Here is a 27,315-nt window from a genome sequence, read left to right as displayed (position 1 = left end):
CAGAAAGGTTCATTAATTATTGTCTGTTTGCAAAGGAAGGGGGGTTGCAACTTTCAGTGATCGTGCGTAACCTCAAAAGCCATACATTTAAATGACTTAATTGTTAATCTTTAGATGAGACTGAGGGTAAACTGCTATCATTAATTGGTTTGAAATGCTATGCTCCCATAAAAATTAATGTAATGAACAAGCATGGGTAAGCAAAGCTCTCTGATTCTGGATTTTGGGGATTACAAAAATCTGTCTTTTTCAATACTATTGCTAATGTGAATTTTAAGAAGTACTTCAGTTTGAATTATTGGCATTCTTTTACCATTAAGGATTAAGCCACTTTTCACAAAGATCCACCAGGTGGAGCAAATATGCAACTGTACAGAATTCTCCTCTCAACATAAATTCATATCACTGTTTCTGTGGGGAGGGAGTGTCTGTACAACTCTCCCCCTCCCCACCAACTTCTTTTCCTCTGTAAAACTGTTATTGATTCCTTGGCTATATAACACAAACCTAAGTTAGCACTACTCAAATATTTTGGCTACCTGAGTTTAGCCTGTTTTTTTAAAAAAGATTTATGCCTCTATATTATACCAGCAACAAGCCTAGGCAACAAGGACTGTACACATAATTACAAAATGAAAATTAAAGGGGGGGGGAGGAGAAAAATGGGTCTCGCTCCCTATACCTGTGGGTGCGCATTGTTAACAATTTAAGGAAGGAAGAGCAGCTTGACAGCTGCTGTTGAAAAGTGGGGTCACACGGCCATTTACTGTATAAGCCATTTAGGGCACATTCTTACATCATCATAGCAGCATCGGAGGTGAACTAGCACTGCTGTCCCCTGTGATGGAAGGTAACACAAGAAACTGGTATTGAGTCCATGTTATGGCTTCTCCCAGCCCCACTACTAACCTAGTTTTCTTAGCCTTGATGCAGCTGTGGGGAAAAGCTTTTTTGTGGACCTTGGCTATTCATGTTGCTAATTGTAATGGTTCCCATGCCACTAAAATAACACTAGTGTCTCAAATGGGCCAGAAATATATCATGTGCTATTTCTAAGTGGTTAAGTCAACTGTTTGTAGCTCTGGCCATGCTTTTTGTTTACGAGATTTTCAGATAAGATTTTTGAAGAAGTTTAATGGGCCAGGGTTAACTGATGTCATCATGGTGTCATCTGCCTACCACACAGCAAAAAGGTCATGGAATTTCACCAAACTGGGAACAGTTACTCTTTCATAGTCACAGAGTTTCTGTTAGTGAATCAAGGGAATAGCAATTTCTGCTCTCATTAAGAACACACATTCTTCATGTTGATCACTATGCGGATTATGGAGCTTATGGTGGTTTCCACAAGAGGACAAACTTGCCTGGTTTTCTGATTATTGATACAACTTTCCACACAGCTCACATGCAACAGCAGGGCCAACTTCCCCGCATTTTCCCTGTCCATGTCCCAGCAGCACCTCCCTGGCCACTGGGACTTTTTCAGTCATTTAAAAAAAGCGGAGGGGATCCAAGGAAGTTCAACAGTGCACCACAATGCTGCAGGAAAAAAAAAACCCTGATTCCAAACTAGGGTTGCCAATCCCCAGGTGGGGGCAGGGGATCCCCCGGTTTGGAGGCCCTCCCCCCGCTTCAGGGTCATCAGAAAGCAGGGGGAGGGGAGGGAAATGTCTGCTGGGAACTCTGTTATTCCCTATGGAGATTTATTCCCATAGAAATAATGGAGAATTGATCCGGGGGTATCTGGGGCTCTGGGGGGGCTGTTTTTTTGAGGTAGATGCACCAAATTTTCAGTACATCATCTAGTGCCTCTCCCCAAAATATCCCCCAAGTTTCCAAACGATTGGACCAGGGGGTCCAATTCTATGAGCCCCAAAAGAAGGTGCCCCTATCCTTCATTATTTCCTATGGAAGGAAGGCATTGAAAAAGAGTGCCGTCCCTTTAAATGTGATGGCCAGAATTCCCTTTGGAGTTCAATTATGCTTGTCACAGCTTTGATCTTGGCTCCACCCCTAATGTCTCCTGGCTCCACCCCCAAAGTCTCCTGGCTCCACCCCCAAAGTCCCCAGATATTTCTTGATTTGGACTTGGCAACCCTATTCCCAACAGCACAGAACTTGGGGAAGATAACCATGTGCCCAATATCTTAATCACAAACACAAATTTTTATTACTTTTTCACTATTTGGAATATTCCATTAATAGTTATCCACTTAACACCCTTTTTCATTTCAACAGGGAAATATTCTCAGGATTCCCAATATTTATCATTATGTTGGATCTTCATGGCATTCACTGCCAATACTTTGATACTAGAAGCTTATATTGCAAAAGCCAACATTGTCCTGCTGTTGCACAATAATATAATGCAGCATAATTGTGCATAGTGGTAATGAAAAAGTAATCATGGAGCCAATAATAAGAATAGGGCTGAAGAAATAAATAGATATATTTGGTCCCCATCAGAGCAAGGAGCAATTCCATCCTCTCTCACATACTATTTAACATCTACATGAAATAGCAAGAAGAAGACTTTCAGAAATCAGAGTTATGTGGAAGATACTTAATTTACCTCCTATCTACCTGTTTCTAGGGAAACTGGAAATTCTGCACTTATATCTGAGTAAAGGGACAAAGGTAAACAAACAAAGTGAAATGTAATCTAGACAAGATAGCAGTAGAGTGGATCAAGAATATGCTGATCTGGCATTGGGTATATAACCAAATGGGATTATGCTTTCCTTGAAAGATCAAGGTTGAAGCTTTTTAATGCTCCTAGATGTAGGCCATTTGTATTTGGGGAGGAACCATGGTTCTAGAGTTGCCAAGTCTGTGTTGGAAAATACATGGAGACTTTGGGGGTGGAGCTGGGAGAGTGTGGGGCTTGGGGGGGGGAGGGGCCTCAGCAAGGTACAGTGCCATAGAGTCTACCCTTCAAAGCGGCCATTTTCTGCAGGAGAGCTGATCTCTGCCAGCAGGAGATTAGTTGTAAAAGTGGGAGATCTCCAGGCCCCATCTGGAGGCTGGCAACCCTGTGTGGCTCAATGGTGAAACATTTGCACAGCACACAGAAGATCTCAGGTTCAAAGGATCCGGCACTAGGTGTTATGAAAGACCTTGGCTGAGACCCTGGAGAACCACTGCTAGTCTGAGTAGACAATACTGACTTGATGCACCGAGACTCTGATTCAGTACAAGGCAGCCTGATGAATTTTTGTGTGCTGCTGGATCAGTGGAACAGAATGCTTTTTCCCAACTTAGTTGAGTTCACGGGCGGCAGCCAATCCTGAAAAGAACAGATCTGGCCAGTTGCATACTGTATGTCTTGGGTAACAGATTTAAAACATGGTCATGAGTTCGGCTTTTTTTGAAGACTGGCAAGAAACTTTGATTCAGAAATGATGACAAGGGTCTTAATGGGAGCCACTGTGGGAAGCACATAGTTCCAGTGCTTTACTAGCCACCTGTTTTTGGTTGGGCCCAATCCAAAGTGTTAGTGAAAACTTATAAAGCCCTCAATCAGGGGTGTCAAACTCATTTGTTATGAGGGCCAGATCTGACATAAATGAGACCTTGTCGGGCCAGGCCATACATGTCATAAAATGTAATGAGAGATGGCAGAGATATAAACGTTATAAAGGACACAGGCAAACACAATTAAAGATGCTTTTAAAAATCTTAAAATAAAAGCAAGTTGTGACACATAAAGAAGTAAGAGAAAGGGAAAAGGAAGCAGATGACAGCCAAAAGTTGCTTGTGGGCCTGATAGGAGCCCTCGAGGGGGGGGGGGGGGCTGATCCAGCCCACAAGCCGCATGTTTGACACCCCTGCCCTAAATGACATACTAACCAGAGTATCTGAAGGAACATCTCTGCTCATATGAAATGACTCATGACATAAGATCTGCTGACGACCCCTCTGCTGCATCCGTATGTTGGTTGAGGAAATACTGGTAAACATGTGGAGGCCCCTTGTCTTTGGAATTCTTCTCTCCAAAAGCCCTCATGTCCCCTTACTCATGACCTTCTGACATTTTGTGGAGGCTCTTTTTTATTCTGGAAGGTATCTGGAAAGGTGGGGCAAATCTTATTTTGCCCCACCTCTTGGTTTTTATTGTGTGGTTTGTTATAGGTTTATGCACTGTTTTATTGCCACTATGTTTTATTTTTATCCCATTGAGTTTGTACCTTTTTATATTTGTAAAAATTGTTGTGTAACATTATTTTGACTGATACACTGAAGGAGACAGATGCAATATAATTGTCCCCAAATAAATAAATAACATGCAGTCTTTCCTTGCAAACTCCATGGCTCTAACTTAACTGTCATCTGAAAATTCAAAAACTGCTAGGCACTTATACCTGATTTATCCTAATATATCCTATTTATCCAGAAGGCATCCCAGCCCAATTTTAAGAAATGGTCTCCTATAATTCCTGAGCTCAGGGGAACTTCAGAAGTGCCCTCTGACATAAAGAATTCAGTTTCTAGATAAGGACTGGACACACAAAGCTGCCTTATTCAGACCATTGGTCCAAAGCTCACTATTGTCAGCTCAACAGATTTTTTGGGGTTTGGGGGACTTTCAACTACTACCCTAATCCTTTTAACTGAAGATGCCAGGATTGAACCTGGGACCTACTGCAGACCAACCAGATGCTCTACCACTGAGCCATGGTCCCTCCTAGGTTATAAGATTTACTTTAACAAGATACCAACAAATGGCTTTCTTCAAACGTCATCTGCATTCAGATTTAATAAAACAGCCATAGAATCCATTGGAGCAAAAGTGGAAACTTCAGATCCAGATGCAAACCAGTTACTGTTGTGGTGAATATTAGTAGCACACACCAATGCCAGAATTATAAAGGGAAAGAATAAAAAGAGTCGAGGGGTGTTGTTTTGTTTTCAAGGGGGTGGGGAGGAATCAAGCCTTCTGCCAATACTGTCATGACTGGGAGAGCAGTACCGGCAGGAACCTCATATTCCTGACCAACCCTCTTTTACACAATACCTCCTGAATGAAAGGAACCCAGGCTCGGCAGAGATAGCCGGCTGTCAGGAACCAGCCCTGACGCTTGTGGACAGACGGGGTTGACTTTGCAGGATGTCAGAGCAGCAAACTGCTGCTCGAGATACTGAGTTTTCACACACTTTCAACTTGGATGTTTTGCTCTTCAGGTAATTAAATAAGGAAGCAGGGGCTGGTGTGTCTGAGCCTGACCCTGATGGTATGGCTCCAAGATTCTGCATATCAACTTCCGCAAGAACTGCCTGGAGCATCAACAGAACTCTCCCCCTATGCAAACTCCCTCTCTTCCCCTCATTGGGGGGGGGGGAGGGGAACTAAGCCAATAACTCATCCTGAAGTAATCTTTTTTACTTAGTTTAAATAAAATTGCTTGCACTCTGTAAAAAGAAGCCTTTGCAAAGGGGGGGAAAAGGTTATCGCTCTTTTTCTAAATAGGCTTAATGGTCACTGAAACAATTTGGGTACATTATAGATACAATATCAAAGGTCAAGAGAGTAAATAATCTTGTAACATCACAATACAGTTTACAGCTTTTACAAAACACATCCTAAGTGAAATGATTCCCATTGTAAAACTAACATGATGCTGATATTACAAGCATCATTAGCTTAGATGCTTCAGAGATACAAGATGAGGGTCAAGCTATGCACTATAAAGATATTTTAGAGGCTTCACTTTCTTTGTTCTGTCTACCTCTCTCTCTCTTCAAGATTTTTAAAAATCAGATTTCCCCTCGCCCACAAAGCTAACAACTTCCAAATTGTTTGATGCACAACATATGACTGGCAAGCGAAGTGAAAGAATACACAAAGACAGCTCTGCAATTGACCTAATTTCCTACTGCTTAAAACACTATCTGAAATGAGACACAGCTTTTAAAAATATTTTAAAAGGTAACATAGTTTTGCTTCATCTCAGGAATCTGCTGAATGGAACAGAGATTGAAAAACGAGGGAGAAGCAGAATACAAAAGCATCCCTGCTTGTCCATGTTCAACACAAAGAACATTAAATGAAAACAACTGGCATGCCGCCAAATTCCTATAGAGGCAAAGAGATTCAAATAAATTGATTTCACGCATCACACTGACCTGGGATCAGTGAGCAGTGGTACAATATACTCAGAACTCTGTGTGAGGCAAAGCCCATTAATGTTATCAGACCCTTAGTACGTCCACCAAGAAAAAAAAACACATAGACACGCATGCAAATCTCCCTCATAAGGGAAATTTGAGGCTGAATTAATAAAGATATTCATTTTAAAAGCTAAAGGCACCTTGTATCTTCTCATTTATTGGCAACAGTATTTTTAATGCCAGTTTTTATGTGGTCTGATCACAGTTCCTATTCTTCTTGGTGGAGATGCTCTCATGTGCTAATGTGATAACTATGATATTAGCCATTTCAGCAGTGGTTCAAATGTTTCGCTGGCTGGCTCATTCTTTTGCATGCTGGCATAGTAGAAGAATGAAGAAGAAGATATTGGATTTATATCCCGCCCTTCACTCCGAAGAGTCTCAGAGCGGCTCACAATCTCCTTTACCTTCCTCCCACACAACAGACACCCTGTGAGGTGGGTGGGGCTGGAAAGGGCTCTCACAGCAGCTGCCCTTTCAAGGACAACCTCTGCCAGAGCTATGGCTGACCCAAGGCCATGCTATCAGGTGCAAGTGGAGGAGTGGGGAATCAAACCCGGTTCTCCCAGATAAGAGTCCGCACACTTAACCACTACACCAAACTGGCTCTGAATGCTCCTTATCAGTAATTTGCAACACAAGCATACAATTTCATGTAAGGTGTATACACATAGAAGGGAATGTAATCACACCTGCTGTCCTGTAAAATACAAAAGTAAGCAGATAGTCAAACAAATGTGCACGTGCAGGCTTATACACTTGCAACCAGGACTGTAGCCAGGAATTTTTTGGGAGAAGCCACTGGGGGTTGCTAATTTGATTAACAGGGAGGAGTAATTCCTTAGCCATAGTATTTTTGCCACTGTGCCCATCTCCCAAAGCTGCTTCTTCACTCATGCACCAGCTTTTTAAAGGCAAGTCCCTGCTAGAATCCATAAGATTTACAAAGAGACACACACACACCCTCCCCAGAAAGAAATTTTGCAGGCAGGCAAAATGTTCCAGGCTGGGGGATCCCTTTCCTGAGACTGTCAAAAGGCATGAAGTCCCTCCCCTGCAGATTATTTTTTTTTAAAGGCAATCTTCACTCTTCCATGCAACCTTGCTCATCATGATGCCTGCCATTGTTAATAGTGTGACGGGGCAGGTGCTGTTCTCTCCCCCTTCTCAACATGGTTGCAAGAAGTGCCATGAGGTCTTGGCCTGCCCCCTCCTTGCCAAGGCACAGTAGCTATGACAACAATGCCAGCACCAGAGCTCTCAGACAGCCGATTTACTGACTGGCACAGACACAGTCAGATGGCAGAGTGGGCCATTAGAGAATGGCCTGTCCCAACATTTCACTGCGTCTCCAAGAGCTGACTTATTGGTTGGCTGGTGCTGGGGCTTCCTCTGAATCAATAGGGGGCACAGCCCCTAAAGCACCACTGCTGATTATGGCCCTGCTTGTAACAAATCAGACCGTGTGCGAAGAGTGACCTGCACCTTTACCCCATGTAAATAATAGGTCTGTCATTAGAAATGTCCAGGGTTGCTATACAGAGGCAGACAATGGCAAACTACCTCTGAATGCCTCTTGCCTTAAAAACCCTATGGGGTCTCCATAAATAACAACACATAGCTTCAGACACAACAGTCAGGACTCAGAAAGAATGTGCAGGTTACCTCAACTGCATGAAGCCACTATTCCATGGCAAAATATCACAATGCTACCAATTGCACTGGGACCTATTCCATTAATCTATATCACCAAGTGATATAGATTGTTCAATGTGTTGCAATGGAAGACAATTGGTTTCTATTTACTTACCTAAGAAGATTATTGTCTTGGCACGGAGAAGAGTAACAGACAGTAAAAAGCAAAAAAAGAAAACAGTGCTTTTTTTTTTTTGGCTCCTCCTCTATTGTCTTCCTTTTAAATATGCTTCTTCTTCACACTATTTCATGTGTTGCATAGTATTCTTGTAGTATTTTGATTGCCATTTTAAAGCTGAACTCCTGCCCGGCATAGGGTTGACAGGTCCAGTTCAAGAAATATCTGGGGACTTTCCACCAACATGTCAGAGTATCAAAGAAAACTGTTTTAAGATGATGTATAGATGGTATATGACTCCTAAAAAGTTGGCAAAGATGAATAACAAGATGCCGGACAGATGTTGGAAATGTAAAAAACATGAAGGTTCTTTCTACCATATGTGATGGACTTGTGAAAGAGCAAAAATGTATTGGCAGATGATTCAACAAGAGATTTCTAAGATCTTGGGATACGAATTTAACAAAGTTGCAGAGACTTTTCTGTTGGGATTACAAATGGAAAAATTTCCAAAAGAAGATAGGACTTTAATCTGGTACTTGCTCTCAGCTGCTAGGACACTGTATGTGCAGTTGTGGAAGCAAGAAAAAATACCAGAGAAATGGGATTGGATTGTAAACGTTATGACATGGAATGAAATGGACAAGTTAACAAGAACCTTAAGAGACTATGATCTAGAAGTATTCAAGATGGAGTGGAAGAAGTTTAGAAGATACATAGAAAAAGAGTGGAAAATAAAAGGGCATTGGACAATTTTTGATAATGACTAAGTATAAGAGGGAGGAGGATATGAATTTTGGGTCTTATTAATTAAGGGTACCTTTAATAATAATGTTTTAAGTATAGTACACCGGTGGGGAGGGGGAGGTAGAAAGTAATATATGGGATAGAGGAAAAAGTAGTTATTAAGGATGTAAGAAATTGAATATACTACCATATGTTACTAATAAAATTGTTTGAAAACTAAGAAATATCTGGGGACTTGGGGGTGAAGCCAGGAGCACGGTTGTGACAAGCACAACAAAACTCCAAAGGGAGTTCTGGCCATTACATTTAAAGGGACCACACACCTTTTAAATGCCTTCCAATGGAAATAATGAAGGATGGGGGGACTTTCTTTGGGGACTCATAGAATTGGACCCCGGGTCCAATCTTTTTTAAGCTTGGCAGGTGGGGTGTTTAGAGGAGAAGCACCACATGCTACGCTGAAAATTTGGTGCCTCTACCTCAAAAAAAAAACAGCTTTCCAGAGCCCCAGATACCCATGGATTGATTCTCCATTATACCCTATGGGAACTGGTCTACATAGGGAAGAATGGATTGCCCAGCAGATATCCCCCCACTACTTTCTGATAACCCTGAAGTGGGGGGAGGGCCTCCAAGCCAGGGGATCCCTGCCCCCAACTGGGGATTGACAACCCTAGCCCAGCATTTTCTTACAGGTTAGCACAGGAAGTTGAGTAAAACAGCCTACTCTCTCAGCTGTTCCAGCTTGACTTACACAGAGAAATGTGTACAAGTCTTGTGTACAAAATCAAAACAGACCTGATTTTCTATATATTTTTACAGCATTTAATCAGAGAACTGCCCCTGAAAGGTTGTTTTTAAAGCTAAGCTAACCTGAACCTCCTCAGTGCCTTAATCGGAAACCCTCTGGGCTCTGAATTTCAAAGAGATATAAGTGAAATAAACAAACAAGAGCAAGTATAAGTACAAACAGTTTTTCTTCACCCAAACAGCCTGAGATAGTGAACTAATGTAATCTGTAAATTGATTGGTCATGTACAGTCAAGTCACCAGGAATTCCTAATCAGGACCTATTTTAGCCAAAGCAACAAAAAGTGTCCTGTGGCTAATTAAAACATATTTCTTGAGACATTGGTCAGATGCATGATATTTATCTTCAGATGGTAGGTAAATACATAGGTGCAGAAAAAATAACTGAAAAATAACTGAAAAAATAACTGAAAAAAGAAGATTTAAAATGCTATGAAATGCAAAGGGAGACTGAAAAGCTCTCATAATCTCATTTCTCATTTTAAAACATGATAGGGTTGCCAGGTCTGGGTTGGAAAATACTTGGAGACTTTGGGAGAATTGAGGAGAGGGCAGGGGTTGGGGAGAGGCCTCAGCATGGCATAATACAATAGAATTACAAAATCTTCACAGTGCCGCTAATAAAATTTGTTCGCCTGTGAGTCTAGGGTTCTCGTTTGATGTTGGCCATATGGCCTCCTATCTCTACTCTTTGCAAAACCCTCAACAGCGTAGGGCCTTCTCATTGGCAAGATTCGATGTTATGCCATCAGCAGTTTTATATGGTAGATATCACAACATATCCTATGCGGCCAGACTGTGTCTGTGTAAGTCTGGATCTATTGAAACTATTTCACATATTCTTCTGTACTGTCCCTTTTATGTAAGTATTCGTTGTCGATTTCTGGATCCTATTCTTCTAAATAAGATGGGTCTGGCTGATCCAGAGAAGGTGCAGTTTCTTTTGAAGGATGTTATTCCTGACATAACCGTGAATACTGCCTTATTCCTGTACTGGGCCAAAAAGACTCGTCAAGACAAGGAACAGTCGTGTTGTTTCATTTAACTGTGATCTTACGTAATTGTGCTCTAATCCTGAGGTTCAGTATTTTAACCTATTCTCTGTTTCTCAACCCATTGTTCTCCTTAACCTGTTTTTATATGCCATTAAAGGTTGATTGATTGATTGATTGACAATAGAATCCACCCTTCAAAGCAGCCATTTTCTCCAGGGTAGACTGTAAAGCACAATAGCCTGTTGAGGTACCTCCCCTCCCCAAAGCCTACCATCCCTAGGCTCCACCCACCAACTCTCCAAGAGTTTCCCAACCTGGAGCTTCCACTCCTACTAAAACAGAGCTAATTTGCTACTAAGATATGAGCTCTTCTGCAAAAACAGCTCAATCGCTACTCCCTCTCCCAGCATACTTAGTAATACTGCTGCCACCACAAAGGAGGAAGAGAACTTTTGCCTTTACTGAGAACTTCTGTTCTCTCTCGCTGCTCCCAAGAGAAAGCTGAAGGCAGGTAAGTGGCTATATTTGGTGAGGCGGGCTGCAGGCAAAGGTAAGATTCTCTTCCCTGAAGGGCAGGAGGGGACAGAGAAAGCCGATCTGGAGAGAAAGCAACAAGTTTTTCAATCTTTAAGCCAACTTTCAATGATATTGGAGTAAATCAGAGCACGAATAACAGATAATAGTGAGTGGTTTGGAGTACTGATCAGATACATAAGCTTATTATCCATATTTACTGAAGTGGTTGAAATCTATCTCCATTTGTTGATGGAAAGTGCCATCATGTTGTAGCCAATTTATGGAGACCCCATAGGGTTTTTAAGGCAAGTGACATTCAGAGGTAGTTTGCCATTGTCTGCCTCTGTATAGCAACCCTGGATGTCCTTTAGCCTCCCATCCAAATACTAACCAGGACTGACCCTGTTTAGCTTCCAAGATCTGATGAGAATGAGCTAGTCTGGGCAACCTATTTATCCCCCCAAAAAGTAGTAATTGTGTTCAGGGCTTAAAAAAAAAAAAGCCCTGCAGGAACTTATTTGCATATTAAACCACACACCCCTAACATCATCATTGTTTTGCACAGAGCTTTTCTGTATACAAACCCAGAAGGAACTCAATTGCGTATTAGGTGACAGACCCTGACATCAAGCTAACCAGAAATGCATTCCAGTGTATTCCTGTTTTGTTTTTGTTTTTTTTAAAAAAACAACCCAAACTCTGCTTGTGTTGAAAAAAGAATAATTTTTGCATATTTTTCTCCCATTCTCATCACACAGAAGTATAGTGGTAGTAGCGCCTGACATTTGTTTCAATAAGAAGGCATGAGTTATGTTGCAATACACATATTACAGATGCCATAGGGTTTTTGTTGACACAGGTTTAACATAGCTATCCCATTGAAACCCATTAGTTTAGGCCCAGTTTGTTTGCATTTGGCTGAATCAAGTGATGTGGTTTTAATTACACAGAACTGTCAATGTGCATAATGCTTTACAGAGCACAAGAAAGCAAGCCCCTGCCCCAAGGAGATTACATTCTAAAATGTAAGACAAGGAAGATGACAAAGAGAGGGAGAAAAGGTAGAGGTGAGGCAAAACTGAAGAAGAATATGATGAGTTCATTCCAATGCCATGACATGGGCTTACTTCCTGTGAGAAAATTTTCAAGTTTTTCCTTGGCTATGCTTTTTCTAGAAAACATTCTCACATGCACCCCATGTGAAGGGAAGAAAAAGGAACTCTGCACTTTATTCAGGAAGGCATTCTAGAGTCTTGGGCCATCTGCAATGAAGTTCACTTCAAAACTAACTGATGTTCTAACCTCAGAGTAAGACCTGACTTCCTGAGCAGAAAGGTTAAAACGGATAAAAGGAAGTACTTCTTCACCCAAAGGGTGATTAACATGTGGAATTCACTGCCACAGGAGGTGGTGGCGGCCACAAGTATAGCCACCTTCAAGAGGGGTTTAGATAAAAATATGGAGCACAGGTCCATCAGTGGCTATTAGCCACAGTGTATGTGTGTATATAAAAATTTTTGCCACTGTGTGACACAGAGTGTTGGACTTGATGGGCCGTTGGCCTGATCCAACATGGCTTCTCTTATGTTCTTATGTTCCTGACATTCAACTTGCTTAATATGACAGAGGAGAGAAAGGGATTTGAGTCTGGGCTCCTTGATTTTGGGGCTGGTCCTATAGCCAAAGAAAATCTGTCAAGATCTGTTGTATGGATTACTGAAGTAATAATTGTGAAGCACTTGGTACTCTCACAGTGAAACAGTATGCAAAGCTATTGCAGACTAAGCCCTTAAAATCAACAGACTTGAACTAGAATAATTCTGTTGTCAAAGTACTACTATTATAATGTCCAATACAGAATTTTATCCTCCTTCTCCAAACTTAAGTTGGATGAGATGTTGAGAGAAGCTGCCATGGCTCAAGTGCAGAGCATCTGCTTTCTATGCAGAAAGTCCCAGGTTCAAACCCTGGCACCTACAGTTACAAGAATCAGATAGTACATTATGCGAAAGACCTATGCCTGAGACTGTAGACAGCTACTGCCAGTAAACAGGCAATACTAACCTTAACAGACCTCAGTATAGGCTTCTTTCATGTGCTGGATGTCATTTTTAGATAAGCATATCTGAAAGCCAACTTACTGACATGAACAACCCCTGGTCTTACAAGTGACTGTGGTCTCCTGTTCTTTTGAGATTCAGTAGGCTTATCTCCCTACTATATTATCTTTGGCAAACCTGAGTTTACTAACAGGAAACTGAAAAGTTCTGATGATGGATCACCTTCATTTAGTACAGCTACAGATATCTCAGGGGAACATAGTGATGGAAATGCTGATATTTCAGCCCAGACTCATCTCTGTTTTTCATTAGCACATTGATGAAATCTGAGCCATAGTAACACCATTTGAAAGGGCAACTTCTTTAAAAACTGAAAGGAAGAAAATATACCAATTAAGCTAAACCTGGAAGAAGGTTGCTACATACACTATCATGCCACTGTCCCTATGTGGCATGGCTTTGAAAGTCAGTTATCAGATTCTTGAAGTAACCTTACTGCAGTGACAAGTCACCAAACTGCCAAACCTAGATGCTAAATGCATGCACTTACGTATAAGGAGATTCCTTAGGGTTCTGCTCTTATTGAACTCTAGGACTTCCTATAACTGTGGGATAAAAGCTACTTTTTAATATATCACACTGATTTCATGAATAATGTGTAAAATTATATACAAAGTAGAAGAAAGCTAAGCATGTGTCTGAGTCCTCCATTTAAATCAATGAATGTTAATGTGTTTAAGACTGACTTGATTGTGCTCTCTCTTACAGCAGGTTGAGTCCTGAAATACAAAGGGTTGTACCAGATGGCAGAAGGCCACCATTCTCAAAGTTCCCATATGGAATAGACATATGTAGGAATACATGAAAAATGACTCACACCCCCTCCTTTGAGCAGAATTATGTGAAAATAAAGCATTCATAGCTAGGAGAGAACAGAATGACAGGAAATAGCTGGAGTTTTTCATGGATTGCCTCCAATATCTTCAAATCTATCAGGGCTTTCATCTTTAATAGATGCACTTCATATTCTTTGTACTTTATGGAGACATGAAGCTGCCTTATGTATACTATTGGCTTATCAAGATTGGTCTTCTCTACTCTGACTGGCAGCAGCTCTCTAGGGTCCTGGCCGAGCAGTAATCTTTCACATCACTCCATCCTTTTAAATAGAGATGCTAGATATTGAACCTAAGGCCTTCTACATGTAAAACAGATGCTCTACCACTGAGCCACATCCTCACCCCACATGCATTCAGTACAGGTTAAAACATCGGTTTAATTCTATATGCCTTTTTCTACATAAATATTTGCTATTGCTGAAAAGGCCACACATAATAATGTCAGGAACTGCCCCCCCCCCCCATGGTTGCAATGTTAGACTGAACAGAATTTTAAAAGCACTGTGACATAGCCAGCTGTCTTTAAAGCAATTAATTTTCCATGTTCCCATTAATTTCAGTGGCCCCATCTTTTCTTCCGCTTTCATCTTGGCAAATCTGAGCTCCCTCATTGTTTGGGACTGGGTGAGATTGTGGTGCATCAACCTTTGGTCCATCAAACCATCAATCAACTGCTCTTGCATTGCATTGGCTGACTCTGCTCTCCTCCACCCACTGCTGGCCCCAGGACAGATGACGATTGGCCCTTTGGGGAAACTGTTAGGCAGTGGCTGCTGATAGGCAACTAACCTTGCTTCTCTCAATAAAAAGCAACCAGCTTGGTCCTCTCAGTAGAAGCCAGTGGGGGAGGTCCTTTCAAGTCCTATTTTGACCTTTGAGAGAAAACTCATTGGGTTGACTCTGCTCCTCTCTCCCACCCAAGTGACTGTTCCTAGCAGTGGTCAGAACCCATCCTACATGTGTTAGGAGAACAGTTATGCCTTCTTATATATAATGTCATATTGGTTTATGTGGACAGATTTCAATACATGATTGTACTCCTCAACAGTTACCCCACTGATTTGATGGTTATCTCTCCCAATCAAGAGATGGTTATCTCTCCAAACCAAACCACTGGTTATAATGTCAGTATTGGTCTATGTGGACAGATTTCAATACATGATTGTACGCCTCAACAGTTTCTCCACTGATTTGATGGTTATCTCTCCAAATCAAGAAGATATATGTAAAATTCACATATATCAAGGCCAATCAGATGGAACTATGGTGTGGAGACCATAGGTAAGGTGTGGCCACCTATTTTAATTTACTGTTTTAATGATTTTATTACAGATTGTATTGCAGTGAGTTATTGACCCTGTTCCTGTTGTGATCCACCCTGAGCCCATTTGCAGAGAGGACAGAATAAAAGTCCAACAAATAAATAAATAAATATCTGAAGTATACCTCTATGGCAGATCAGGGGGTTGGGGTGGGGGCAGACTCCTGTTCCACTCACCTGATAAAACTCCTTAACCTTTGGAAAAATGCAAACATGCCCTTGCTTTTAAAAAAGAAAAGAAAAACCCATCATGCATACAGCCTATAATTTAAAAGTATAATTTCAAATTATTCAAAGTAACTAGATAGCACATGAAATAACAAGAAATCAGATTTAAAGCAGTTTTTAAAGGACAATGCACAATTAGTCAATTTTTTTTTTGTCAATAAGGTACATTAATTACAAGTCTGTTCCTTACCTTGGCAAAATTCAAAGTTCCCTTTTTTCCGGCAGTCACCTATTACTAAACTCAGTGCTCTCCAAGTGTTTCTTTTGACAGATATCATTCTCCACCAATCGTCCTGCTAATTTTCTCTCTCCTTTTCTGACTGGGACAGATATTACGTTCACCAGCCCAGAGATCAATCTTTTCTATTGACAACAACAAAAGGAAAACAAAAACAAAAATGCACATATCACAGCCAGTTTGAAGCACCAAGCCACTCTATTCACACGATAATATGAATCCTTTTTGTACAGTAGCAGAAATTATTGTCATCCTACAGACAATAGAATAGATCTAAGGTGCCCTTTCGCTCACAGAAGAAATCTTCTGTTCATGAACCAAAAGGGTACCTTTGCATCCTTTAGGATCTAAAAATTCATGAACAAATCACTTCAGAGAAGATGGTGGACATCAATTCATACTGTGGATTATACTTTTAAAAGTCAGAAGTAAAGACTTGTATGAGATAAAGGCCATTCACAACACAAACATGGGAATGTTAAACCCAGCACTTTTTAGACCGGCATGTCTTCATTAATTTTAACTCCACTATTTCAGTGAAACAAATATTTTGGGTACCATTGTGAAATGGGGCCAGTTCCAAATGGTCCGCTTATCACTTACTGCTGCAAAAGCAAGAGGCATAGGAAGGGATGGTAACAGGGAGTCCCCACAGTGAATTATGCCATCATGCTTGTCATCCCTTTCCCCCCCTTTTTTTTAAAATCAGCAATAGGCTTATCACTATAATATTATAACTTTGATTTTTTTTTGAGCCTGCAAAAAGCTCTCAGTGGTGAGAAGAGCGTGAGGGGATATACTGGAGAAATGGCACCAGATGAGAGCAAGAAGTTCAGAAATCCATACTTTCCCATTGCTTTGACTCTGATCTTTTCAGAAAAGTTGGAGCAAAGCAGGTTTGGGATGGATCATGGCAAACCAGGAGGATGTTGTATGGATGCTTTGAAGAACCATACACAATTTTTGAGAGTCAAGCAAATCCTTCATGTAGAAGCAGCCAGACTTAACTCTAGAAACTTGCAGAAACTGATCTCTAACTCTGAAGTAATCTCATTGAATCCAACATCTTTTATTCATCACAGTACAGTAATTGCAAAACTCCATGCAGGGGCACACGGATAGGTCAAGAGAAATTAATTGATAAAACAATTTAAAAAATTTTTTGAGCCCAAGCTGACCTCTCTAGAGAGGGATAAAATAGGATAAAACTGTTAATGCAATGGAATTTCTGTGTTCATTTTATAAATTACAGTGATTTATAATATTTTACAGAATACAAAATCCCATTCTCCCTTCCCCTGCTGGCAGGTCCTGCCAGCCAAGTAATCCAGCTTGGGGCTGAAAGCTTGCACAGTGGCCTTTTCAACACTGAGCTACGCCAAAAGTTTGGTGCCAGTTCAGATTGGATACTGTGATCATTGTTTCTTCTCCACACCTTGTTTTTTTGAAGGATTCATATGTGTGTACAAATCTAGGCGTTACTTCCCATTAACCTTTAACATATTCCATGAACCTTAGGTCCCCACCCCTCATCCCAGAGTTATTTTGACACTTGTGCCATCCATTGCTATTGGATATTTCATTAATTAAAAATAGACCTCAGTGATCAGAGGTTTGGGAGACACTGCCATAGAATTGCCAGCTATGTGTTGGGAAACACCTGGAGTTTTGGGGGATGGAGCCTGAAGAGGGCAGGAGGTGAGGGACTTCAACAGGGTATAATGCTATTGAATCCACCATCCAAAGCATCCCTTTTCCCTGTGAGAACTGATCTCTGCCACCTGGAGATCAATGGTAATCCCAGCCACCACCTGTAGACTGGTAACCATACCATTCCATAGCCTAAAACCAGAAGGTTTTCAATATATTCCATCAAAGAAATTTCTGTTCATATTATACAACTGTGCCATAAGAAATAGTTTTTAAATTCCCAAGTAGCATTCTTAGACACAACTGTCTTGGTTCTTGCCATACTCTGCTCATTAGCATATACAAACTCATTAGCCTGCCTCCTACCACTTTTTCAGCAAGGCTATCTTCAACCTCAGAAGCCTTTTTCAGCAAGGCTATCTTCAACCTCAGAAGCCTTCCTCCAACTTAAATAGCTCTTCTGCTGGAGGAAGAGCCACTTCCATTTCAGAGAAAGGCTGGAGAAAGGCTTCAGAAATATTGCTGAGTGGAGAAAGGCTGGAGAAAGGCTTCAGAAATATTGCCGAGCGGAATGGTAAGAGAGAGGCCATTGTCCTATACTGAGAAATCTTCAGTGTCCTGTAATGATTTAAGAATTAACTTCTTCCACTTTCAAAACCTTTACAATGACTTAGCTATGTCTATTGGTATAACTCACACATTGTGAGAATAAAGTAACTTTCAATTATATGTGTGACCAACTATTACAGCGCTTTTAAAAGGCATGTAACATAGTGTGAGTTTTCAGAGTCAGGCAAATGCAGCTACATGTAGAATGGCAATTTAAATTTGCAAACAAATCATATGCATGCACAAGGGTAAGAGAACCACTGCATGCACTTGAAAAAAAATCCAACCCAAATACATTCCACCAGACATCAATGGACTGTTATCCTCCCATGAATGAGATAATTTCATAAGTGATGACTTCCCAGAAACTGACAAATGAGCCTTCAGAACGTTATATAACACTAGGAATAAGTCCTGTTGTGAGAATAAATACAATGGGCTCTAGAAAGAAACTCTAGATGACTGTCCCAATCTTGGGTACTCAGCATCAACTTGCTGTGGTGTCATAGCATGATAATGATCATGCAGAAACTGAAGCTCAACGTTCCTTTCATCTGCAGTGCAGTGCTGCCATTTCCTATAATATTTGTGGCATTTTGCTTCAGTGTGTACTTGTGGTGTGATCTGTTGGGTTTTTTTTCTGGTCTGGCATGGTTGTGTTATGGTATACCATAGCGTATGAGCCTCAAGGCAGTCATTTTCTGTAAGGGAAATGATCTGACTTCAGCTTTCCATTTCCTCCCCCTCCCTGAAACCTCTACCTAGGAAAAGTACAACTTTTCTTCACAGTGGGAGCCAAAGCAGGAGGAAAGTGACTTCAGCAGGATATAATGTCAGAGCTCACCCTACAAAGCAGCCATTTTCTCCAGGAGAAGAGATTTCTACCATCTGGAGAGCAATTTTAATTCTGAGTGATCTCCAGCCCTCACCTATGGTTCCCCAGGAGGAAATGGCTGATTTGGAGGGTGGAGTCTATGGTACTGCACCTGTCTGAGGTCCTACCCCTCCTCAAACCCCACTCTCTCCAGGCTCCACCCCTCAAATCTCCAGGAATTTCCCAACCTGGAGTTGGCAACCCTATCTCCTTTCCGATCAACCTATCTTGATCTGCCCCGTCTGACTTCAGTTTTCCATCTTCTCTCCTATCCCTGCAGCTTCTACCTGGAAAAGTAGTCTTTCTCCACAGTGGGGACCAAAGCAGCTTACATTATTCTCCTCTTCCCCTTTTGATCTGCACAACAACCCTGTGAAGTAGGTTAGGCTGAAGTAGGACCCTGTGAGTGGTCCAAAATTACCCAGTCAGCTTCCACAGCAAGAACCTGAGTCTTGGCAGACCCTGCTCTAAAGTGATAACTGCTATGTCTCACTGACTGTCATGGGGGGCTGCTGCCGAACAGGAGCAAGCAGCCAGGTCTAGTTAAGTCATGTCAGGTGGCATCAAGTCGCCCAGAGGGTGCTACCAGGCCTAGGATAGCCAACCTCCAGGTGGAACCTGAAGATCTCCTGGCAGCACAGCTGAACTCCAGACAACAGATCTCTCTCCTTCTGGAGAAAGTAACTGCTTTGGAGGGTGGACTCTATGGCATTATATTCAGCTGAGGCCTCTCCCCTCTTCAAACTCTGGCTTCAATAGACTCTACAACAAAATCTCCAGGAATTTCCCAAACTGGAGCTGGCAACCCTAGTCAGGGCTATACCAATGAGTTCTTCCTCAAAGGCCAAAATAGGCCTGGAAAAGGCCTGCTCCCCCACTTTTTATTGACAGAACCTTACTTGGTTGCCTTTTAGGGTCAAAACCAAGCATGTTGCCTAGCAACAGCCACTGTCTAGCAACTTCTCCAGTTGCCCAATTTTTGTCTGTCATGGGGCTGAAGGGTAAGGTTGCTCTTTGAGCAACATGAGGCTTAGCCAAAAGGAGGGTTGGTGAGTTGTCTCCAATATGGTTAGGCTTATATATCTACAAGGATTGTATACTAGCCCTGAAACTTCAAGATAGGACAGAATCCAAATCTACACATTTTTCAGTGTAATAGCTTGTAAAGAAATATATTCTTTTTGGATTGTTTGCACCGCATTCACTCCACGTCTAATAATTCTGTTAAACTTGTATTGCTGGGCAAAAGCAAGAGCAACATTGTTTACAGGCAAGTAGATTTTGCCCATTATAAGCAACAGCCTGTAATAAGTACAGAAGATAAAAATGACTGCAATATGGACAACTTGCTGCACATCTCTGAATGCAGTGCATTTCAGCTAACGTCAAAGAAAATGAAGCATCTACAGATTACTGTAGCAAGCTAAAAACTGTCAAGTTTCAAATTGTATTCAATATTCTTTGTACTTTAAAATGTTTGACTTGTTTTTATGAGAAACTCTGATTTGCCAAAAGGAAGGTCCTTTTCAAAGTGTGGATCAACTTTCATATATGTACTTTTTTTAACCTTTTAAATTATTCACTTTCAAGAGACCTGTTTTGTAAGCAAAGCAATTAACAATACATCAACTACTCTTGGCAGTGCTAATCATATCACCCATCCAAAATTCTCATGAATCTATCTTACTGTAATTAGGGAAATTTTAAAAGATTCACATGAATATCACTATATATAAAACAAAACTTTCTGGGTATATCTGTATAGAATATATAAGTTATAGAATATATAATTTTCACAAAATGAGAAAAGGGGGGAACTGTGTATTGTGCACAGATCTCTTAAAACTGGCAAAGAACTGTTAAGGAAATGAAATTTTTCCATTCATTTTAAAAAATGTAGACATAGCCACCCTGTTAAGCTAACATCATTTAAATTTAAATTTAAATATCATATGATCTACAGCAGCCATCTGTAATGCAACCTCTATACTGCTTAAGTTTTACTCCCCTCATAACTGTTAGGCACAAAATACATATATCAATTCATCTACTAATTCATTAACAGTGTAACCCTAATCATTTACCTTCCAAAGTCCACTGAAGTTAACTCCTATATTCCTAAGTGTAAATAATTCAACTGCATTTTTCTTATGAGTGTAATAAAGTATCTTTTATACACAAACTCATACACATATATACTCACAAACATATGTATAGTTTGTAACGAGAGTTTTCAAAATCCATCTACTTTTTAAAAATGGTTTACAAATTCCACCTTTTATTTCCCTGTACTATGCCTCTGGCTAGATAAGCAATAGCTAGCATTCTTATGTTAGTAATAGGCAAAAAAATGTATTTGCTGTCTCATACATTAACTATTGCAAATGAAAACATGATACAAATCTCCTCAAAAGCTACACCTTGTTTTCAAAGAGAATTCATGAAACAATTTGTATTTCTCCAAAAGAGTGACATTTCAAAAGCTCATCTTGTTGTATAACCATGGAAATAGTGAAAAACATACATTCCCAAACAAATATAACTTTTTCTCAATGGTATGAAGTAATTAAAGCCATATGTGTAAATCTGTGATCCGTGCAGTAGTTCAAGCTGCAGCTAATAGAAAATACAGAGAATGAACTCTGCCATATAAAAGATTCTTGTTACAGAAATATAATGTGAAAACCAGATGCAGACAGAAACCCTTAATCACAGATGGGAATGTAATCACTGGCATACAGAATATTTTTGATCAATCTTAACCATATGCGAAATGTATTTATTTTGTACAGAATGCAATAACTTGAGAGAGCCTTCTATTTGAAATCAGTTAACCTCATAGTGAAAGCACTTTTATCTTATTCCCCCCACTCTCTTCCAAGATACTCAGCTGAGCCAAGGTTTTAAAAAGAGGAGTCATTGGGCCTAGCAAATCATTCCCACATCAGTTTATCTTTCAAAAATTTAATAGAATGTAAAGACTACACATCTCAGAATCAACATAAAAGAAAATCAAGTGCAGTTACCAATTCCTGTACCGCTTAGCTGCTGCCAGGAATCCCTTCACCACCTAAAAGCACACAGGATTTTATTACCAAGGAGTTAAGCCTTCTTCCTCCAGCAAAAGAATATGCAGCTTCTTCAGTAACAGAGAGAACCACATAAGAAGTACATCACTAGCCAGACAGACACGGCTCTTTGCCTATTTTGCTGGCAATGTAATTAACAAAATTTGCATATCATTTGCATGAACTTGACAGGTATCCAATTACAGTTAGTGGTCATATTACACACGTATTCTTGCTTGGAAAAGACTGCCTTCAAGATGTCAAGAACTCCCAACTCAATGTACATCCAGCAAACTGGCACTTGAAACTAGGGATGCCACAAAAATCCACCAGGTTCAATTTGCCACTTGGCTATTGCTTTCCCCTGTTGCAGTCAATTGTTTCATATTTCCAAATAATTCTGTATTATTAGCTTCCCTTGGAACAAACAAAAGTGGTAACTAGACATGCTAACTGGTATGTGAGAAAGCGGAAAAACAGACTGCATGTACATCAAAATATTCATTTGAGCAGGCTGTCTCCCATGCTGCATTGTTCTTAATAGGATGCAAATTTGATGTACACTTGAATCCACATGCTAGTCCATATTTAGTATCATATGTAACTAAGCACACCTACATCTATACACAAAGCCTGGTGCACTAAACAAGCAAAACTATGATCTCCTCAGAAGTAAGTTTGAGTCCAGTGTCACCTTTAAGACAGAACCTTATACCTTGAATAAAACTGTGTTGGTCTTAAAGGTGACACTGGACTCAAATTTTGTTCTGCTGATTCAGACCAACACAGCTATCCACTTGAATTCTCAGGCACTTTCCAGAATGTGCTTACAAATCCACCATTTTCAAATTGTGCACATGTGCTCTTTTTTCTCTCTCTCTCTGAACATTTATGGGTTAGCTCACTGTTATCATATGGACCAATTTGGGCAGCTACAATGGGGAGGGGCATTATAGCAGTAGCCAGTAAAAGCAAGGATGATGCAAAGCAAGTAGCTCCATAGTTTTCAAATGTCCCCATTTGACATATATGACCTTGGATTCCATTTTACTCTGATTTTCAACTTTATTTTCATGAATGATTAATTTTATTGCAATTCTATAATAATTTTTTTATATCCCACCCTTCTTCCAAGGAGCTCAGGCTAATGTAAATTGTCCTCTGTCATATCTCCTCCTCCATTTTATCCTCACAACAGCCCTGTGAGAGATCAGAGTGACAGTGAGCAGCTGGCCCAAGATTATCCAGTGTGCTTCAAGGCTAAGGAGAGAACTGAATCTCCTTGTTCCTGGTCTGTCCAGCTTGTGATGTACTTCACATGTGCATGTGCAGGACTAGATCTACATGTTTTTGAGGGGGGGGGGCAAAATAAAAAAATGGTGCCCCCTTATGGGCCATTCTGTCTTATGGTCCCATCGAATACAATGGACTCCATACCCAATTTGGCGCCCCCCCTCCATTGGTGCCCGGGGCAAGCACCCCCCTCTGCCCCCCCCCCCACAGATCTGGTCCTGTGCTGGTACACTCCGTTGCTGAACAAGTTGCTCGCTTTTTTGCTAGAGGAGAAGAAATGCTTCAAATTATGCCTTTTTAAAAGTCTTCCTGAAGATACTTCTACATAACCATAAGCTCCAAATAGTCTATAATATGACTGATTTCTTTAAAAGTGCAGAGTCCAGTTCACTTGAAAGTTAAATGTTTTGGTCTGGAAGTCTACGCCTTTAATTTCAGATGCTTGGAACAGTTATTTAATAGTAAAGGAAAGCCATTTTGAAGATGCTGTGGTGTACTTCATTGCTTCACTAGCAAAATACCTTTCATTACAATAGGTGAGATATGAGGGCCTTTATATGTTTCTTTTCTCCATGAGAATGAATGGCAACCATTCAGTTATGTAGAAAAAGGTAAAAAAAACCCACTTCCAGAGACACCAACAAAGTAAAGCTAAACCATTTTGCTCTGGTCAGCTATGTTCCAGGTTACAGTTGGTTGATTTTGTCCATGTGTGTCTGAATTATACCAGCTCCTTCAGCTGCACATGTCCTTCTTGATTTCCATTTATTGGGGAACTACACAAGGTGGTATCTATATTCAGGGGAAGATGTGGAATAGTATAGTATAGGTCAGGGGTATCAAATGTCCGTCCCACAGACCAGAACCAACCCAGGGCTTTAATGATGCCCACAGCTTTCGTTTCTCCCCCCTCCTGTCCTCACCAATTGAAGCTCCAAGGCTGATGAGCTTCCCTGCTCTTTCAGTTCCCTGCCTTTTCTGTCTTGTCTTTGCAGGCTGCTGCAGAAAGCAAAGCTGTAAAGAAACTATGGACTGGATTTTCCATTAAGGTCTCTGTGGCCAAATAGATAGGGCCCAGAGACCTTAATGGAAAATCCAGCCCACGTTTTCCTTGCAACTTTGTCTGTGCTGCAATGTATTTCAGTGGAGAATAAATCTCGGTAGGACTGAATATCAACTCCTGATTTACACAAGAGTCTGCAAATATGGCGTCATGGCTGCTGTTAACAGAAAAAAAACTTTGTTTACAAGCAGCCTACAGAATATTTTGGCACAAGACTATTTTTTTCTAAAGCTGTTAGCAGCAGCCTGTTCTCCCCCCCCCCCTTCAGTATAAGCTGACAATGGGTAATCACATTCCTCAATCATGACACAGGATGTTACAAAATAGCAAGAAATTCAGAATTTGAGCAGGTCAGTCAAAAATGTCTAACATATGAAGTTTATTTTATATTATAAATTTACAGCATTTCACAAAACTTTTATGAAGACTAAAAGATCACTTATAAGCATATATAGATAGATCTCAGTCATTCAGGGCATGCGCCAAATCTCATTCTTGATTCACCACAAGAAAGTTTTAAATTTAAAAAAAACAACTCTTGCCTGTACAAGACCTTTTCCACAATAATTCCATGCTGCATCTTGTAAGAATCGTTGCAGTCAACACAGAGTGAAAAGTTGTCAACTCACTAGGCGAGACAGATAAACTTATTATGTCCTTTAGGGAGCACAATGTGAGCAACTAATGCTGGTTAATTTTTAAAAAGTTGGTTACCAAGCCTAGACAAAATTTGTGGAATCTTTAATAAAATATGGGTGTGCACATGATGACATTGTGGTGAGATTACTACCAGCTGACACCAACCACTGAGAATGAAAGTTAAGCCTGTGCAGTCCTGCCCAAATTCTGAAGTGTGACAGAATGTTGAAAAAACAGGAGAAATGTGGAACCAACTTTCATATATTTTTACAGATAAGTTCTGAGACTGAGATCAGGCACAGAAAACAGATGCTAAGGCTAAGCTCTTGTTGTGTTATATATTAGATTTAACCAGGGCTCTTTTTTTGTGGTAGAAAAAGCCCATCAGGAACTCATCTGCATACTAGGCCACACCTAGGGTTGCCAAGTCCAATTCAAGAAAGATCTGGGGACTTTGGGGGTGGAGCCAGGAGACATTAGGGGTGGAGCCAAGATCAAGGCTGTGACAAGCAGAATTGAATTCCAAAGGGAGTTCTAGCCATCACATTTAAAGTGACAGCACACCTTTTCAATTCCTTCCTTCCATAGGAAATAATGAAGGATAGGGGCACCTTCTTTTGGGGCTCATAGAATTGGACCCCCTGGTCCAATCTTTTTGAAACTTGAGGGGTACTTTGGGGAGAGGCACTAGATGCTATATTGAAAATTTGGTGCCTCTACCCCAAAAAACAGCCCCCCCCAAGAGCCCGAGATACCTGCAGATCAATTCTCTATGATTTTCTATGGGAATAAATCTCCATAGGGAATAATAGAGTTCCCAGCAGACATTTCCCTCCCCTCCCCCTGCTTTCTGACGACCCTGAAGCAGGGGGAGGATCTCCAAATCGGGGGATCCCCTGCCCCCACCTGGGGATTGGCAACCCTAGCCACACCTCCTGATGTCACAATTGTTTTAAAAAGGGCCTTTCTGTAGAAAAAGCCCATCATGAACTCATTTGCATATTATGCCTCCCTCCTGACACCTGACACCAAGCCAGCCAAAACTGTGTTCCTGTGCATTCCTGCTTAAAAAAACCCTCCTGGGTATAAATGTTCCCTCTAAGCTGTGGAATCATGTGAGCAAAAATGGTACTTTGCGAGCTACTGGCATTAAAGTTGTGAGTTACTGCATAAATTAGTTTGCTCTGGGGCCATTTTTCCTGAACTAAGACAAAAATGTGTGAGCTGGAGCAAGCTAGCTCACAGTTTAGAGGGAACACTGGTTAATATACCCAAACTGCAGGTATGTCACAATAAACTGATATATCCTTGTATGCTTTCCCATTCTAGTAGTTCCAATTAAAGTAAGAGGTGGGAGCGAAACTTCTTTTTGACTATGGGAAATAAGTAGGAGAGATACAGCATCCAGCATCTCACAGAATCCAACTCTTCATCTGAAGGATTTAGTCATATACATTTTTCCTTTATTTAGTACTATTCTACAAAGTTTGGGAAGGACACACAGTTCTCAAAAGACATTTCATATAGGCCTATGCTGCTTAAGCCAGGAATGGAAGATTTTATTATCACACTCTACACAACCCAGACATTAAAGAATGGGGTTTGAAGCAGGTGACATCCTCAGTTAGGAACCCTGGTTATGCTAAGCTCATTGGCAACACATTTTTATCCTGAACAGTGATTCAGCATCCATGAGCAATTATAACATGAAACATCACACCTCCGGTTTATCATCTGGCCTGGAAGACAGCCAATTCTACTCAGCTACCACCACTGGTACTTTAAAGAGCCAAACCAAGAATAAAAACTAAATATAATAATACAAGGGGATTACAACATTTCAAATATTTTTTTGAATTATTCAAGTAAGAAGAAAGGAGGGGATTCTAGTGCCTTTAGGTATGAATTAATGTTTATAAGCACAGAGGGGGGGAAAGCCAAGTACACAACAGAATAGGTACAGCAAGACTCACTAAATCACACCACAGCTTGAGGAGCTCACGAAAACTCTTCATGTTTACACAAATCTACCTATAATTTCACTAAAATGTTTGCATGGAGTATGAATGTGAGCTGAGTTCCTAAAAATATACTTTATTCAGTTAAAATATGCCACTTTTTAAAAAAAGAGAACAAACCTGCTGTTTTTATACCTTACTTCAAATTCAAAATGGCAAAAATAGCTATTAAAATAGTTTCTAGCAATCTTGTGACACTCTATAAAGGAAAAGCTCCTCTACTGTGAATGTGAAACAAGAACTCTGAGGGCACAAAATAGGGCACAGACTATTTTCATATAACTCTTCATTTACATATATGTCAAG

General features: G+C 40.6%; 1 protein-coding gene across 2 annotated transcripts in view; it reads right to left on the bottom strand.

The window, feature by feature from the left end:
• Positions 1–27,315, bottom strand: part of RUNX1T1 (RUNX1 partner transcriptional co-repressor 1) — a 191,613-nt gene that overhangs the window by 144,891 nt on the left and 19,407 nt on the right. Inside the window, exon 2 of one of the 2 annotated variants that reach the window (XM_060243513.1) lies at positions 15,748–15,920. The exons of the other annotated variant lie outside the window; for it this stretch is intronic. Within the exon in view, the coding sequence (XP_060099496.1) occupies positions 15,748–15,835 (88 nt within the window). The 5' untranslated portion in view covers positions 15,836–15,920. The remainder of the gene's footprint in view (positions 1–15,747; positions 15,921–27,315) is intronic. 2 annotated transcript variants of the gene reach the window in all.

Source organism: Heteronotia binoei, chromosome 7 (assembly GCF_032191835.1).
Source record: "Heteronotia binoei isolate CCM8104 ecotype False Entrance Well chromosome 7, APGP_CSIRO_Hbin_v1, whole genome shotgun sequence".
Classification (NCBI taxonomy): Eukaryota; Metazoa; Chordata; class Lepidosauria; order Squamata; family Gekkonidae; genus Heteronotia; species Heteronotia binoei.
The sequence above is the reverse complement of the archived record's forward strand: the minus strand, read 5'-3'. Positions and strand labels throughout refer to the sequence as shown.